We start from the raw sequence: 19,155 nt of genomic DNA, 5'->3' as shown, positions 1-19,155 counted from the left end.
TCTCTTGGTCATTGTGGATGCTCACTCAGAGTGATTGGACATGCATAGAGCTAAGGGATGAAAATTGAAAAGCTGCAAGGATCAGTCGCAATGCATGGTCTCCCGAAACTATTAGTCATTTACCAGCAGAGATTTCGAATATTTCCTAATATCGGGTGGCATTTGGCATGTTTGGATAGCTCCACGCCATCCATCGTCCAATGGTCTCGCAGAAAGAACAGTCCAACCATTGAAGGCAGGCTGAAAGAAACAGCAGCTTCACTCAATACCAAACTGTCCTGGTTCCTGTTTGATTACAGTGAGATCATGGCTGATTTGTAACTGAACTCCATACCTCTTAATACTTTTGGTTAACAAAAAATTACCAACCTCAGTTTTTGGGGTTGTTTAGCTGAGTTGGCTAGAAGGCTGGTTTGCAATGCAGAGTGATGACAACAGCGTGGGTTCAATTTCTGCATCAGCTGAATTTAAATGAAGGACTCTCTTTCTCCACCTCTCCCTTTGACTCAGGCCTGGTACCCCTTAAACTGCCACTTAATCATCTTTCACTCTAATGGGAAACAAGTTGTATGGTCTGATAAGACTATGGCAGCTTTAACTTTTGTCTCAGATGTAAAATTAACAACTGATTAACAGCATCAACCACCATTTTGTAAAAGTGCTTCCTAACATCTCTCCCGAACAGTCTGGTGCTTATTTTTAGAGTGTGCTTCCTACTTCTTGAATTTCCAATCAATAGAATAGCTTACCTTTAATTATCATGTCTTTTCCATTTATCGCCTTGGAAGATTTTAGTCAGATCTTCCCTTAATCTTGTAAATTTAAGAGAAAACAGACCTAACGTATATAATCTTTCCTCATAACTTAATGCCTGAAGTCCAGGTATTATTCTTGTAAACCTACATTGTACTCCCTCAAGACTAATATATCCTTCCTCAGGTGTAGTGCCCAAATCTGCTCACAGTGTGCCAAGTGGGGTCTAACCAGGGTTTTGTATAATACCAGCATAACTCCTGCATCCTTATATTCCATTCCTCAAGGTATAAAGGCCAGCGTTCCAACAGCTGCCATGATAATTTTCTTACCTATTTGTGGCATTTTACATTAATCTTTCTCTCTCTCTTGTACCTGAATCTCCAAATCTCTTTGGACATCCACTGTATTTAACTCTATATCATCCTGAAAATACCGAGCTGTATCCTTTTTCTGTCCAAAATGGATAAGCTCACACTTACATTGAAATCCATCTGCCACTTTTGTCTATAACTTAAACTCTACCCCTTTGTATAATTCCCATACACGCATAGGTACATAAAGAGACAAGACAAGACACAAGTCTTATGAGTAGAGAAGGAGAGAAAATTGGAAGCTCAATTCCAACACCAATTTAGGTCACTGACATCAATTAGATATTTTCATTCAGTTTCTTCTGATTCTTTGAGGACGCATGTTGCAGATTATGTCAATTCATAGACTTTTATTCACTAGTTGATGATTTGGCTTTAAAAATGGCTTATCTTGCTTTCAACAAGAAAAATTCACAAAGGGCACATTGCAGGGCAATGGTGAGTGAGATCAGCTACCAGGAGATTTTTTGTTGTTTCTTCACACAGGAAAGAGAGAAAAATTAAGATGCTTTCTCCTTTGCAGTCTAGATGTTTCTCTTCTATTGTCCACAGGTCAAGAAGTTGTTACTGTGTTGGAGCTTTCTTGAACCTGCACAACTGGTTGATTATAAAACCAAAGGACAGTCTCTGAGAAAACTGACCTGAACATATGCATACACACAAACAGGGCGAATATGTCTGATATTGATTGGGAAAGCTATAGCTCAAGTTCGTTAGATGGGGGCTTGGATCGGCGCAACATCGAGGGCCCAAGGGCCTGTACTGCGCTGTATTCTTCTATGTTCTATGTTCTATGTTCTATGTCTCGCATCCTCCCCACTGCTTGAGGAAGGCAACATTGTAGATAGAACTCTCAATGAGTTCCAATAACTCATTTCAAAAATTACAACACTTCCTACAATTTGCTTGATTTAAAATAGCATTTTTTTTCCCATTTTCCACAGTGCAAAAATAAATGTGGTCTTCAAGCAAGGTCAATTTCAATGTTTCGTCTGCAGTCTCTTTTTAATACTGTTCTCTCCTCTTAATCCTATTCAGTTTCCCACACAATTATTTATAATCTTTTGTTTAATGCATTTCTGTTCATACTCTAGAACAGTGTTGCTTTTGATTCAAAATCAGCTCTGTACATGTGTAAATTCTTACTGTATTGCATAATAAGCTTCAATCATTTAAACAACTTGTCAGTAGCTATTGAAAACTTCAAAAGGAATACGCCTACACTTATTCTTTTCATCTCACTCAATATGTTGTTTTTCTGTCTTTCTTATATACCTAGTGTTACACAAATTTGGAACTTCAGTCATAAATCATTTCACATTACCTTCAAAAGAATTAGCTGTGATATTCCAAAAGAATACTATTTGAGAAATAGTTGAAAGAATTGTTATTTAATTTCATTTTACATTGCTCATTTCTATAAAAAAAAATTGAACTATAATATTAGTCTGTGTTTCAGTTCTTCGCTATGGGATAAAATTGCAGTCGAACAATACCTTATATTGTTGTTGTCACAACCCAACTGTAACTGGAACCTACTTCTACAAATTCTTATGCTTGAGGACTGCCTCATACCTCGAATTCTTCTGAATAATGCATGTAAGTGTGACATTTTATAAACTAACATTCAAAGATGCTATTAAATGTATGTTTTAAAACAAAAACAATTGGCAAAGGATATGTATGATAAGTAACGTTTAATAAAACCAACGCAGGCACATATCCAAAAGCTGGGAATGGAAAGTTGGAGGTTCATAGGTAGGTGTGAGAGAAACTTGACTGCATTTTATTTCAATTCAGTCCTTGCTGTAAGGGCAAAATTACTAGGCCAGCAACCTACTGAACTCTGTCGTGTGCCTAGCCAAGTTAGTTAACTGTGAAATATCATTAGCATCTCATCTCCAAAACACCAGCCAATCAGAGAAAGTACAAGGATGACAAGCTGGATTTATATAGAAAGAATTTGCAATGAAAAGGACTCTGAAGTGGATCAACTGGACATGGAGTTTTGAGGCAGCAACAATTGAAGGAATGGAGGGGACACCTAGGAAGGCTCCAGGTTTCTAACTGTTAACAGGAGATCCAGTTATGGGATTGAAACACTGCATGAAGAGGATCCAGAACATGAGAGGGTATGTTGAATGTTTCAGTCCTGAGGCCTGCACTCTAACTTCCCAGTAATCTCCTGCACAGAACAACATATTTTGCTATTCCTATCTGAATGTCCCACAAATCTCATTAATCTTTGTCCTATGGCCAATCACACAAACACACCTCTTCTCCCACCCCTTTACAATGGCTTAAAATCACCATGAAACAGTCACTTACAAAATTGTTTTTGTCCCGCTGTACATACAAGTCATTACTAACCCTCATCTTTTTTCTTTTCTTGTGTGAAAAGTGAACATATAATATGGGCAAGAGGCAGAGACAAAGGAGTTGATTAAGGTTGGCCCACTCATGTCAGTCACTTGGTTGCAACTAATAATGTATATGTGCACCCATCAGTCCTATTTGGAAAAACAAATCTTGGTCCAGGAGACTGAATACTGTCAGCAACAACCTGACGTGAAAGTCTCAGCCTCTTGAGGCACTGGTGCTCACTTGTGTCATGAGAACTGATCCTCTATCTGTGTGTCAGTCTGGCTCTGGTGAGACTTCTGACTTTGCTTAGAGTTTGGGCTTCACACCACCTATTCTTCAGAGATCTGCCTGCAATCCTGGTAGTGGTCATCACCTGCTACTTAATCTGGGAGGTATGGTTTCTTCTCCAATGAAGCCATTTAAAGACCTGAAGGCTGTTAAATGACTGCAGGTTGAGCCTGCCAAACACAGGTGGGCTTGTCCCCAATTTTCAAATATGGAATTCAGCTCACTGAAGTTATTTCTGATTCTTCTAAACTCCAGTGAGAGAAGAGGCCCAACCTGTTGAACCTTTCCTCAACCAGGAATAAACCTAGTGAGCTTTCACTGATCTGCCTCCAATATAAGTATATGCCTCCTCAAAAAAGATGACTAAAGCCCTATGTAATATTCCACAGCTTTACCATTGTCATATTTCGTTGTAACAAGACTACCTTTCAATGCCAACTCCTTGCAATGAAATCCAGCATTCTGTTTGCCTTCCTAATTATCTGTTGTACTGCATTATGTTTTTTTTTGTAATTCACGTGCAAGGACATACAGATCCTCCGTTCCAAAGAAGAGGCATTGGACCTGAACTGTTAACTCTCTTTCTGTCTCCAGAGAAGGATACCATACTGACTGCATTTCTCCAGCTTTTGCTGTTTTATTTTAGAGCTCCAGCACCCCTCGTAGTTTGCTTTTATCCACACGCTGTTACAGCATTCTGCAGTCTCTTACCATTTAATTTTTATTCCACTTTTCTCTCAAAAGAAATTGTTGCTGTAAAATAATATTGGACAATCAAATTATGAATGCTCTTGATTAAGTTCTCTCGTCTCAAAGGGTGACGATTAATTGTGCACCAGTGGTAAAATCCTATCTACAGTCTTGCCTCACAACACAGGTTCGTGAACTGCACTTGGTTTTGGTCACAGATCCAAAATCTGGTAAAATTCAAAATCAGGAATTTTTATAACATGGTCATGCTTCTTTTGATATGGTATGATGTTATTGAAAATTGCATTTACCTGAATGTAAGCATTATATTATTACAACTTTAAAGCAATAGAAAAATTATGTTTCAGCCATTTCACTAAATTTATTGATATCTATTTTAAAATGGGTTAATCCCAACAAGGATCAGAATGCAAGAAATACATCATATATTTTCAAGCTTGTGCCCATGAAATCTTGGATGTTTTAACACTGTCTTATCACCAGAAAAAAAGCCATGAACATACTATTTTCAAGCTGCCTGAATAGTTAAACTTTGAAAGCAGGAATACTTTCATTGCAGCAGCTTCAAATAAAGAAAAATTATACTCAACACAATCCTGTTAGTTGCTGAGATTCTGTTTCTTTGTGGCTTCTCAAGATGATGTCATCCAACAACATTGAGTCACTTTCACGGTTTTCTTTTATTTTACAAGATTAAATAATGTTTATTTGAGAAATGGATTCTCCAATGGAGGAAAGGTTGGTTACTTGATACACTAATCACTCTTGTCAGCAGGTCCTTGAACTAATGGTACCAGGTAGCAGGAGGTTCAGACGCAGGATCATGTACTGTGGACGACAGTTTTAATCCCATCAGGGCAGGTAGTGAAATTTGAGTTCAGTAAAAATGTGGAATTAAAAGTTCAATGACCATTGATGGTCCCCAAATTCAATCTGGTTCACTCATACCATTTAGGGAAGGAAATCTGCAATCCTTATCTGGCCTGGTCTATATTTAACTCCAGTCCCAAAGTAATGTGGTTAATTCTTAACTGCTCTCTCAGCAGTTAGGGATCTTAAATAAATGCTCATCCATGTACCGATACCCATTTCCCATGAACAAAAAGTTGAGGCTATCTATATACATATCAGTCTTTGTGAGAAATGGCAGATATTTGAATGGGTAAGTAAATGCAATATCATCAATATGATGAAAACTAGCCTGATCCACTTGTTGATAAATGGCTAATTATTTTAACATGACAACACAAAATTAGGTTGCTATAACTTATGTATACCTGGAGGGAGAGAAATTGGGCTCAGTAGTAACTGCTTTTCAAACACTATGAATAGCCTTGGTGCTGCAAAATGACCTCAGGTTGTTTAGTGTTAATGCATGTACAATAAACATTTGCCAGATATAGGAAGAACAGATAGATCAGGCTGATTTAATGCAGTTGTAATTGCACCTGCCCAAAATGTGGGATGAAATTTTATGTTTTCTAAGAACTATGTCTTTTTAATTTTGAAGTTTCAAAAATTGTAAGGAGAATGAACTGTTTTTAAAAATAGGGATTTACCATGATGGCTGCATAATTTCACAGCAAGGAATTAAATTCCTATTGTGAACTCTTTTTTTTGTAGCTATGAGTTTCTGCAATATGTAGATGCTCAGGAACTGAGGAGTTGTGCACATGTGAAGCTGATTGATTCCCAACTGAGAAGGCTAAAATTAAAAATAATATACAGAAACATAGGCGCACAGAGAGGGAAAGACTCAGAAGGGTGTGCTGTTATTCTCTCCAGTGAAGCTGCTTGTTGTCTGCAGTGAATAAAAAACTCAGTTTAAACATGAAGATAACTAGTTACCTTTCCTGTAAGAGTTCTTCTGAGCTGTGACTTTTGAACTGATAAGTCAGAGATATTTTCCAAGTCAGTCAGTTGTTCTGAATTCTTACAAGCCAATGGAAGCTTCCAAAGACAGACAACTGAACACCAAGGCAAGCCAAAGTAAGATAATATCAACATTGGAATCGGGAAGTAAAAATCATTAAACTGACTTTCCACTTTGTTTCAATCTTCACCAATTTATTTTCTCCAGTTGTTTATGTGCATGTAAAAGGTGGCACATTTATAAGGGATTGGAGTTATAGTTAGTGGTTCTGTATGCCAATAGATTATCTGTCTACTTGAAGCTACATTCTGACTACTTACAATTAATAATAAATCTTGTTTAGTACAGAGACCTGGTCCATGCTTTCTATCAACCTTGAAAGTCAGGTAAATTAGCATACTTGTATGTATCTTTCAAAAAACAACTTTAATATTTGGTACAATTCAGGGAGTAGCGGGTCTTGATGCACTGTGGTCATACCAACGTTTGGTAGTTTGTAGACCGGATTTAAATTGGATTTGATTTGAATTGGTTCAGAAACATAGGAAATATAGATTTCTTGTGTGGTTTGGTAAATAATACAAGTGAAAGAAAACACTAGGTTTTGTACTGCACTTAAGGAATAACATTGGAAACAACAAATTTTTTTTTGCATGTGGCAACTTTGTGGCAGGCAGCTTGAAGGAAATTTGAAAACCAAGTTTCATTGATTTGGAAGGTAAGCTGGAAATAGAATTATCTGACAGAGCTAGTTGAGGTGTTGGCGTAGCTCTTGGATGTGGAGGAAATACAAAAAGAGTTAAGTATTTCAGGTAGTGAAATTTCGGTATCAAATGATATTCAGTGGCTGCAGCATGAGGAGAGAATAAATAAACTCGAGTTGGCAGAAAAAAGATAAGGAAAAGGCAGGAAGAAAGATGAAGAAAGGGAGATGGAATTAAGATCATAGAAAAATGGAAATGATGGGACAGGAAATAGAAGTGACAAAATTAGAATTATTCGTGCAAAGGACAAGCAAACTTATGAATATAAGCTAATAATGGCCCAGTTTCAACTAGAAATGTCAGATACATGCAGGATTTGACAGAGAGAAGCTGACTTAAGTCATGGAGTCATAGAGATGTACAGCACGGAAACAGACATTTTGGTCCAACTCGTCCATGCCGACCAGTTATCTAAACCCAATCTTGTCCCACCTGCCAGCACCTGGCCCATATACCTCCAAACCCTTCCTATTCATATACCCATCCAAGGAAATGCTTTGCACAGGAAGCATTGAACAGTCAGTTCATGATTAAGTATGCTTTACACATGTCACAATGTGGCACCATGTTACATCAAGGTCACACCTGCAGCATGCGCAAGTTGTTTAAGTGGCAAAAACACGACATGTGCTTCAAACAAATGACCACATGTATGAATCAAAGGGGGTCAGTAGTGGGACTGAAAGAGAATGATCCTTAGAGAGTACCCCACAGTCAGTTAAACAAGTTGTCATATTCTAATAGAGGGTTGATCATGGTCAATCAGGTGCCAGTTCATTCGAGTTGAGGGAATCATGTTCTTGCAGGCCAGGGATTAGGCCTTAATCAGTACTGCAAATCAAGTCCAAGCAATCTAGGATTTCAGATAGGTCAATGGACATTCTGGGGAGACATCAGTCCAGAGCGTGGACCATCTTTTCCTGCATGAGAAAAGGGGTGGGATTGACCATGTTGGGAGTGCACGCAGGATCAGTTAGTGTTGAGGCATGAGCAGGAGAAATTATGAGATGCCCCTGGTGACTGAGTAAGAAATACAAAGTGCAGGAAGGCTTAGTAGTTTGTGAGGATAAGTGAGAATTAGTGAAGGGGGCATGATACATACAAGACTGAATTTTAGTCCATGAGCTTTGGCAGAGTTAGACTGGTGGCTCTGTGAGTGTGACTGCTGGACATCCCACTTCACTTGAAGCTTAGTGCTAACCATTGCTGCGGGTTGTGTGCAGGTGGGTGGCCTTCTGAAGTGGTCAGCTCAAAGAAATACTACCCTCCTCTCTCTACTCCGAACATCAAGACATTCAGGTCCATGTCTGCAAAGTGAAAAGCAAGCTTTTCTTTCTTCTAGACCATATCTTTAGTGTGAGGGCTTGTTCCTGGCTTGCAACACCTGATTGATATGGAACTGGGCTTTAAATATGGTAACTGAGACATGAAAGCTGGAGGATCCTGGCATTGGCAAGCACATTACTACTGCATAAATTCCTGAGCAAGTCACCAAGTAGCCTGTTGCATAATAAATGAGGTACAGAGCAGAAAATCAGATGAGAAAAGTAGTTCTGAAAGATGGCAGAACAGGCACCCTGAATCTTACCCAACTGAAAATGGGAAAATTTAACCCATTATAATGGTAGTTACAATAATTTCTTATGATGTTTGATCATTCTTTCCTTTAAAGAAATTATTTGGGAATTATGTTTAAGTAATGTGTTTCAAATTAAAGTGAATTTTCAAAGTACAATTTGCTGCATATGTTCTTATATTTTGAAGCTAGGCAAGACTCTTTGTGAACATTTGTGACTCAGAATTTGTTGCAAATAGGCATTTGGGGGCAATTGTCGAAGCCGAGGCCTATTAAGTCAGGAAGATCGCTCTGCATTCTGAGAATAACATAAAATATTTCTTTAAACTAGTACCTAAAGGCAGAAACTAAGATTGGCAATTTGACTGACAGACTAACGAGAGAAAGTTCAACAAAATCAAGAACAGGACAATATAGTGTTTCATGGATTATTTTTCTGATCCTTCAGGTGAATTTTCTGGTTAACTGGAATGAGTTGAAATTTGATTATAAATTTTAATCTCTTTGCTTGTTTGCAATTTGTATCGTAAAAAAGCTTCTTGATTCATGGCCATCCTTTTTGCATTAAACCATTTAAATTCACTCTTAGGGGAATTTTGAGGACTTATGTGAAAGTTACAATATTCAGTGCAAATTACAAGGGGTCATGGTTGTTAGGTACCCACTTTTGCAATTATATAACTAAAATTTGAATAATGCCTGCTGTATAACATTCAGACTCCAGAAGTAATCAGCATGTGGAGGAATATCTCGGGAAAACTCAAATCTTGTTTTCAGTTGTCTTTTGAGTCTGCTGCACAATTCAATTTGACCATAGCTGATTGGCTTATTTTCTAATTCCACTTTTAGACCTACTCTTCAATAACCTTCAATCCCTTTGCTGAACAAGAACCTATCTACTTCCACCATGACCCTGCCTCTGCTATCTTCTGAGGCAAGTGATCCAAAGTCTCACGACTCTCTACGAAAAAAAAAAGTTATCTTTATCTCTATCGCAGTCAGGGCAGGAATTATACACTTAATGGTAGGGTCCAGGGGTGTGTTGCCAAACAAAGAGACCTTGGAGTGGAGGTTCATAGTTCTTTGAAGATGGAGTCAGGTGCAGCAGGTATTTGGTACACTTGCCTTTATTGGTCAGTGCATTGAGTATAGGAATTGAAATGTAATGTTATAGCTGTACAGGTCATTATTTTAGCTCACGTTTGCAGCACTGCGTTCAGTTCTGGTCTCCCTACAATTGGAAGGACGTTGTTAAACTTGAAAGGGTGCAGAAAAGGTTTACAAGACTATTGCTGGGTTGAGAGTTTTTGAGCTATAGGGACAGGCTGAATAGGGTGCAGCTATTTTCCCTGGAGCGTTCGAGGCTGAGAGGTGCTTTGTAGAGGTTTATAAAATCATGAAGGACATGGATAGGGTGAATAGCCAAGGTCTTTTCCCCAGGTGGCACAGTCCAAAATTGGAAGGTGTAAGTTTAAGGTGAGAGGAGAAAGATTTAAAAGGGATCTAAGGGGCAATGTTTTTGGACCGAGGGTGTTATGTGTGGAATAAGCTGCCAGAGGAAGTGATGAAGGCTGGTACAGCTACAACATTTAAAAGGCATCTGGTTGAGTACTTGAATAGGAAGTGTTTAAGGAATATGGACCAAATGCTGGCAAATGAGACTGGAGTAATTTAGGACATCTGTTCGGCTTAGATGATTTGGACCAAAGGATCTGTTTCCATACTGTATAATTCTATCACTCTAAAAGGGTGACTCCTAATTTTTTAAACAGTGCATGTAATTGCATCGGGCTTTGCTGGAACTTTGCAGCAGACCTAGGACGCAAACGTTAGTTTGAGAATAGTATTCCAGTGAGGCCCAATACAAGCTGGAGGAACATTGTACATTTCAAGACGAGGCTTGGACTTCATAAACTTCAGACATGAACTCTACTATGATTACCCCCATCCCAATGCACTGTTTTATGGGTTTGCTGTCAGGAAAGCTGACCCATTGTCTGGTATTTTACCCACCATTAATACATATGCTTCATCTACATCTCTTCATTGCTACCTTTCGTACTTTCTTTGCCTGTTGGATTCCTTCATCATTTATTTTACTTGTTTCTCCCTATACATTTTCCACAGCATACAGTGGACATCTATGCAATAATGTTGAATATTGCCTCGGTATGTCCTGTACGCAAAGAGCAGGACAAATTCATCCTGGTCCCATAAGTCTACTCTTGATTATCAATAAAGAGATGAAGGGAATCTGACAATTCAATGCTGTCAAGCAACATTGAATCCTCAAATGTTTATATGGAAAGATGCACTTCACCCCTATTGTGTCCACTCTGGTCATCAAGCATCTGACTAATCTAACCCCATTTTTCAGCACTTGGTCCCTGGTGTTCATCTAAATATTTAACACAATTATTACTAACATGCCAACTGACGGTTAGTTTGAGTTCCTCCAAGACCACTGGACTTTTGACCTCCTTATAGCCTTGGTTCAAGCATGGACAAAAGAACTGAAATCCAGATGAGGCAAGAATGACTGCCCAGAACATCAAGGCCATATTTAACCAAGTGTGGCATCAAGAGCATTAGCAATATTACAGTTAATGAGAATTGGTGAAAACTTTCCCCGGTTGCATTCTTAACATAGCAAAGGAAGATGATTGTGGTTGTTGAAGGTCAGTCATCTCAGTTCCAGGACATTTCTGCAGCTGTTTCTCAGGTAGTGTCCTAGGCTTCAAAGGCATTCCCTCCAGCAAAATGCCAATGAAGATGTTTGCTGATGATTACACATTGATCAGTACCATTTGTGACTCCATCTCCATAGATGATATTCAGGCTTGGGCTTACAAGTGGCAAATAACATTTGCACTGCACAACCGGCAGGCAATGATCATCTCCAATAAGACACTCTAACCATTGCACTTGCCATTTATCAGCATTTTCATTGTTGAATTTCCCACCATGAACGCCCAGGAGTTATCATTGACCATTACCGAACTGGACTGGATAACAAGCACAGAAAATGCTCATCACGTTCGTAGCATCTGTGAAGAGAGAAACAGAGTTGATGTTCTGAAATTCTGAAGAAGAGTCATACCAGACTCAAAACGTTAACTCTATTTCTTTCTCCACAGATGCTGCCAAACCTGCCACATTTCTGAGCATTCTGTATTTGTTTTAGATTTATAACATCCACAGTATTTTGTCATTATTGACAGAGTTAACACTTCAAGTTCAGTATGCCTGCGTTTCAGAATTGTTTTGTTCACTATGATTTGAATCTCATTCAGTTCTGAAAAAGAGTAATCTTGGACTTAAAACATTAACTCTGTTTCTCTCCCCACTGTTGTTGCAAGACCACTGAGTTTTTCCAATTTTTAATTTTTATTCCTGTTTTTATTGAATTTTAAGTACATACAGAGTGTACAGAAGTATACCAATTGATGTTTTTATCTATTTTATGTTTCACCATTGCAGAAACAAAAATTGGCGTCTAAAGGTTTTGACCCAGTAACAATTTAGTGTTGAACACCCTTAATATACTATTTATACTGCACTTGATTTCTACATTTATCTCAAAGTCTTTAGTTTTACCAAAGTTATTAAGTCATTCTTTTGAAAACCATTAATAACTTTGTTAAAATAGTGCATTTAAGAATTCAATCAAATTGGTGCACCAAAAGTATCACAGAAAAATGTCAACTTTTTGTATAAAGGTGGTTTCAGATCTTCCTAAAAATGTATATCAGAACCTCTCAGAAGTCCCAATGTGCTGATTACATGGAAATTGCTCGGGAAATTTAATTTCTGATGGACACTTGCCATCTGTCAGGAACTTAGATAGCTTCTCAGGAAAAGTTAAATTCATAACAAACCTATTTGACTCCTAGATAGCTATGCAACTAACTCTCACTCCCTTTCCAGATTTCCCATCCTCCCACTGACCTAACTATCCTTGCCAACATGATTCCACTACTTCTTCAATACATAACTGTCCTCTGATGATCCTACAGTGCAACCCAATTAGTCCTTGCCTACACAAATGCACCATCACACTTGACTATCTGATGACAAATCCAACACCCCCTCACAACTGGATTGGATGACACCTTCCAACCTAATCTTACCATCTGCCACCTCACCATCAGACTGTCTCCCATCCCCATTCATCCGTTATCCTCCTTGCCAAACCCCATCTAGCGTCCCAGTCTGAAAATCACTTACCAACTTATTATTTCCCAACCAGATTTACCCTCTCACCTATCCAAGTCTCCCTCATTCCTTAATCACTCATCCAACTGCCACCCCACTTCCTTGTCCACCCACATGGCATTCCAGCGCCTCATTCACCATAACTCATCATCCACTTACCTTCCACCCTAACTATCCAAAGGGTGTTTGAACGTTTAAACTATATTCAGTTGCTGGTAACCCACAGCTATTGCCATTAAAAGGGTGCCTGGCTCCGACAAAGATTCCTTGTGTTGCTGTCTGCAAGGATTCCTGTGTTCGGTGAGTTCTGCCCATCCTCCATTGGAAACAGGCCTGAAAAATCGCAGATAGGTAACTGCCATTGCTAGGGTGTCTGATACAGGTTGGATGAGCATTTTAAAAAAATTAACTTCAGCGATAAATGATCTCTTGATAGCACCACCTGCTATCTTTGAATTTCAGCAATGGTTTTCTGACTAAATAGATAAATGATAAGACCTGAAATAGTGCTAGGTTTTAGTACAATTGTTCAGAGAAGATCTATATTTATTTCAGCTGCTGAATTATTATAATTGACAGAAAAGATCTCTAGCTTTATGCCCAATTGTGTCTCAATCCTCTTTGTTCCAGTGTTCTATGCTTTCAAGCTATACTTGAAAATTGTGTAGGAACAGTTTTTTTTATTGAATGTGTTGCATTAAATGGATGAAAATTATGCTCTAATGACATGAAGGAGTAATAATATTACAGCTGTAATTGTCGTAAAAGCCTATATTTAAACATTTCAGCTTTGCTAAATGTTTGGTATTGAGATTAAGCTTTCCACTTTCTACTGTCACTTCTAGGCAGTATTACAAAGTATTGACTTATAATGATGTTCTACAAATACTTTTGATATCTTTGAGAGACCGCAGAGGTGACAGATTATCTCAAAGTAAGAATAATACTAAATTTGGAAAGCAGTTGGCATATTAGATGATATGAAAAAATGTTGGAAGAAAGCAGTTATGACTTTCTTTTTGCATATTCGTTTGCTGGATCTAGTCTGACAGTTTATAATTTTTTTGTCAAAATCCTAGAATTGAAACATTTTGCCTTTCCCAATTTCAAAACCTTATATATGTCCATTTAAATAAAATCACTTGAATGTTGTGGTAAGAATATTTTTGAAAGAAAATATGATGCATTTGTGTAAATAGAGAATATCATATAGTTTGCAAGAAATACAATCTCCCGAAGTGACTTTGTGTGATTTCAAAAAGCTCACAGAGATTGTAGAAGATCACGTGCAGATAGAGTCACAGAGTCTTACAACATAGAAACCATTCCAGCTACTTCTCCAATTTTTAGGGGCCTTTGGTATCATAGACTGAAATAACTAAGCTCAATCCAAACTTTAGGAAAAGTATGTCGTGCTACTGACATTTAGCAAACATCAGGCTTGAATGTTGCCTTCCAAATTTCAAACATTGGATTCGCCCTGATGTCCCTATTCTGTGAACTCAACAAGTATAATTTAACTGAAAACTAGATTGTCATTGCTTTTCCTTGAAAATTATGATGCTGTTCTATTTTATGATTGTCCTGCTTGATGGAAGTTCCTGATGTCTGCAAATTGAAATGTACAAAATTACATTTCATTATGAATAGAATTCTCCATGGAATGACTAATTTTCAAGTTGAATTCATTGCTAATTTATGAATCCTCTCAATTTGTGATAGGTTTATCTCTCTTGGAGCTTCTGTTTCACCTATACTCTGCTACATTGAATTACAGTTTTACACACTTAAAGGAGCTACTCCATTGAGCTTCTTAAACATGGAGCTTTAACAAGAAACAATTTGACAGTATTTTAAATCTAACTACATGAAACATACATCACTTAGTTACATGCATTTCTTTCTACTGTCTTTTTTTTAATGCACTGTTGCAATTAGGGTCTCTTCAATTTAAAAAAAAAACACCAGTTTCTATTTATAAGCCATCTTGAGTAGTAAAATGTCCCAAGGTGATTCACAGGAATATCATCAAATAAAATTAGATGCCAAACCACAAAAGCAGACATTGGGACTGTTTGGTTAAAGTGGTAGTTTTTGAGGAGAATCTGAAAAGAGGGAAAAGGAATAGATGGAAAGGTTTAGGAAAGGAATTTCGAATAGTTGGCCCCATCAACTAAAGAAATGCGACAATAAGATGCTAAAGAGGCCAAAATTAGAGGAATGCAGATATTTTGGAGGGTTCAGGTGTTTGAGGAGATCACAAAGATAAAGAGTGATGATGCAGTGGGGAGACTTGAAAACAAGCATGAGAATTTTAAAGCTAAGGTTGATTAACTGGAGCTAAAGTAAATCAATCAGTGAATAGGATTTAAGAAGTTTTGACATTGTGAAACAGAGTTTTGGATGACCTTCAGTTTATGGATGGTAGGAGGCTAGACAAGAGTGCATTGGAGTAGACAAGTTTACTTTTAACAAAGCATGGCTGAGAATTTCAGCAACAGATGTGTAGAGACTTGTGATTTTATAGATTGGCAAGAAGTGATAGTCATAGTGATGGTTTGGATGCATTTGGAAAAGCATTTCTCAAAGTCAAATATGTTAGGACTGGATGAGCAGGAGTTGCCACCAACTAAATATGAGGAAGGCTGAAGAAATACTTTCCGTCTCAACCTCAGCCCTCAACTCACAACTCAAAACTCTATTACGCATTCACCATCTACATTACTTTCACTGCCAAGTAGTTGATGTAGACAATTTCCAATTTTTGATGTCACTCGGGACATTGTGTGGTTATCGAGAATGAAGTTAGTGAAGTAGAGCTGGATGTTATGAATGCACATGTGGATATTCGACACTGTTTTCAGATAATGCTACCAAGATTCAGAAAGGGTATGAGATATGGGAGGGAACCAAGGAGAAGTATTTTGGAGGACATCAATGATAACACAGAGTGGACTATGCAGAGAAGCCATTGCAGATGACTGTCAAAGTGTAACATGATAGGTAAGAATATAACTTGGTCAGTGCAGTTCCACTAGCAGGCTGACAGTGCAGAAGGGTTGAGGAGAATGGTATGGTAAAATAAAAGCTGCATACATGACAAGAAATATGAGGTTTCATAGTTTACCTTAATCACACAGAGGTCACACAAAGCATCAGTTGTGGCGTCAAAAGTTGCCTTGCTTGATACTGTTGCTGGTGTGGATTCATTATTGGAGTAATTCCAGCATGGGGTTCTCAGAAAGATGAACACCCATTGGGAATTGACAAAATATTCAACAACTTTGGAAAAGAAATAAATGCTCAAGGTTTGGCACTTTGCAAGGTTGATAGGATTAATTTCTTTTTTTAAAGTCTGATTTTGAGGAGAGAGTGATTTTGAAGAGGAGACAATACCTGAGAAGAAAGAACTATGAATAACACCATTAAAATAGTTGTCAAAAAGTATGGCGCCGGAAGAGCTCAGCAGATCAGGCATTCCGGATGAAGGGCTTATGCCCGAAACATTGATTCTCCTGCTCCTTGGATACTGCCTGACCTGCTGTGCTCTTCCAGCACCACACATAATTTTAAATATCAACATATGAACATTCCCCACACTTAAAAACAGCTGCTTTATGTGGTCCTGCATTGTGTTCCAACTTGTGAACAAAATGACTTGCAAATGAACTCAGGAACAGAATCTGTTTGCAACCTGGGGATTGCCAATATTTTGAGTCTCACAAAAATGCCTGCATCAATCATTATAATCTTGGGTGCAAAAGTAAAGGGAAGCAACGTTCTATTAAAAAAAAGAGAATTGATTGATTGACAAGTGAACTGTGGTTGGTAATGGCCTTGCCATGGAACGAGTGCCAGTAAGATGGTGACTAACAGTTACCTGCCAAGCTTTGTTTAGATTTAAACCAGGTAGGTTAACTTCAGTCAAGGTATTGTCCTGAAGAATTTACTAGAGAATGTTTGTTACCTACTAATGTGCACATATTATGCCTATCCACAAAGAGTTGGGTCTTGTACCTGCCAGTCCATACAAATGCACCACCCTGCAAGCCTGACTGATAATCTTAAATTGGTTGTCAGCATAATTCTTAACACATTTGGGATTACTTAACAAATGTTGCCTGAGCACATAATCTAATGTTGGACACTGTATTTTTGGTTTTGCAAACACAGGTTGATTCAATATGGTCACTAGCTTGTCTGTTAATGCATGCGGAGTCATGCTATTGATACAATCCACTCGGCTTTGGGATGTATGGTGTGTTTGTCTTAGGTAGCTCACACATTATGGAAGACATGAGCCTTGAGGACTAACTCCAGCATCAATGTAACCCAGCAGTTTGTTACTCTTACACATGTAAAAAGGTGGGTTTTTTTTAACTTGCTTTCAAGCAATGCTATTCAATCAGGCTGAGGAGCAGGTATAACAGTTATGAATTTGGACCACATTTTAAGAATGACATGCATTTAGTTGATTATAGTCAATTTTTACAGATGAGTAATATGATATATACATTTCAGTACATGTGATTCTCAGCTGTAGACCATATCCAAAAGACTGGCATATCATATCAAACAGCTGTTCATAACAGGCAAGTTACTGACTATATTCAGTTAACCTATACTCGCAAAACTCAAAATATATTGTCTAACAATATGTCTGGGAAACTTTGTTAAAAAATCCAGATCTAGCTAAGAATTATACAGACAATCACTTTAAGACAGTCGAGCTCATGGTGTGGTGCACTTGTGTATAATTGAAGCTACACATGTTCTTTGCAAACAGAACAGTCAGGCACACTATACCTGTTTCAACGACATGAAATAGGTAACTGCATTCCCTAGTACAGTCCTCAGGGCAATGTCCTGACCACTTAGAGTCAATCTGCCCACTTAGAGTCAATCTGCCTGGTTTAAACGTAAACAAAGCTTGGCAGTTAACTGTCAGTCATCATCTCACTGGTGTATTCTCCATTCTCCTCATGTCATCTATGTGTCCCTCTTTACAATGATATTCATATATATCCTCATAACTGCAAGACAGAAAGCTTCAAAAGTGTTTTTTTTTTAGCTATGCCCACATTCTGTACTGCTAAACAATAATGTGATTATTCATTCTGAAAATATAGTGCTTGTTTTGTGTTCTAGCTATTGATGAAGAAAACTTTAATGATGTTCACACAAAGGGAAAAAATAATAAGCAATCCAAATTGATAGAAGCAATCGTTATGGTGATGATATACTCCAAATCACTGCCCAGATGTCTCAGTATTGTTCTTGAAGATTATATGGACAAACACCAGATGTGGAATCAGCTGTATTACTTATCAGGTATGATGTTAAAATGTTATACTTTATTTCAGACATCTTAATGTATTTCAATGCTTTAAAATGAATCTGCAAAGTGAAATACCAATTTTTAAAGGAACAGAACATTTCCATATCTACACACTGATACTCTTTTGATTTTTGTTTTCACTTTAGTTGTAAGCTGAAACAAATTATTAAATGGGCCTGAATTTGTTGCTGCTACAATTTTTAGGAAGCAGTTGATGAATAGCATTTTCTGTTCCCTAAATCTAAACATTATCCCAGAATTATATTTAAAAAAAAACTGTAAACCCAGGATATGTATTTTTTAGACAGATTCCAATCATGAGTGAATGCTTTTAAATATTGGAATTTTAAGATGACTTGAAGCAAGTGTTAAAAATTATTTCTTACTTTTCTGGTGTATGAATATTTACAACTGGGAACATGATAATATTATAAATTACTTCAATGTTTTAGGAAGAGAGTTTCCTCATTTTTGTTTGTATCATATTAGCATTGTGTAAAAGTCTTTATGGAAATATCAGAGTAAAATAAACAAATGGTAGTCATTTTATATGTAACTTTAAGATACTTTACTTTTGGTTTTGCTTCCCGAAGCTTCTCACATCGGCTCTGTTAGCTCTTTGATTCTAATATACAGGGGAACCTCGATTATCTGAACTGCATTTACGGGCACTATTTCGTTCGGATAATTGATTATTCGGTTAATCAATTCAATGCCTTTCCTCTGGGGCTTGGGAGTTTTTTATTAGGTCTGCTCCCTGTTCAGGAGACTAGCAGCCGCACAGTGCACACAAGGCCCCGCCCCCAAACCCCATCCAACCCCAATCCCGTCCAACATTGCCCCCTCCAAACTCTCCCCCCCAAACCGTCCAACACCTAACCCGCCTGCCCCTACAACCC

At 37.8% G+C, this 19,155-nt stretch overlaps 1 protein-coding gene across 1 annotated transcript in view; it reads left to right on the top strand.

Annotated features, from left to right (window-relative positions):
- The window catches only part of kiaa0825 (KIAA0825 ortholog), a 403,994-nt gene that overhangs the window by 115,541 nt on the left and 269,298 nt on the right, over positions 1-19,155 (top strand). Inside the window, exons 14-15 of the mRNA XM_043709384.1 lie at positions 2,575-2,726; positions 18,067-18,249. Of these exons, the coding sequence (XP_043565319.1) occupies positions 2,575-2,726; positions 18,067-18,249 (335 nt within the window). The remainder of the gene's footprint in view (positions 1-2,574; positions 2,727-18,066; positions 18,250-19,155) is intronic.

The sequence above is a fragment of the Chiloscyllium plagiosum genome, chromosome 2 (genome assembly GCF_004010195.1).
Source record: "Chiloscyllium plagiosum isolate BGI_BamShark_2017 chromosome 2, ASM401019v2, whole genome shotgun sequence".
Classification (NCBI taxonomy): Eukaryota; Metazoa; Chordata; class Chondrichthyes; order Orectolobiformes; family Hemiscylliidae; genus Chiloscyllium; species Chiloscyllium plagiosum.
This window is presented reverse-complemented; position numbering and strand designations above follow the sequence as displayed.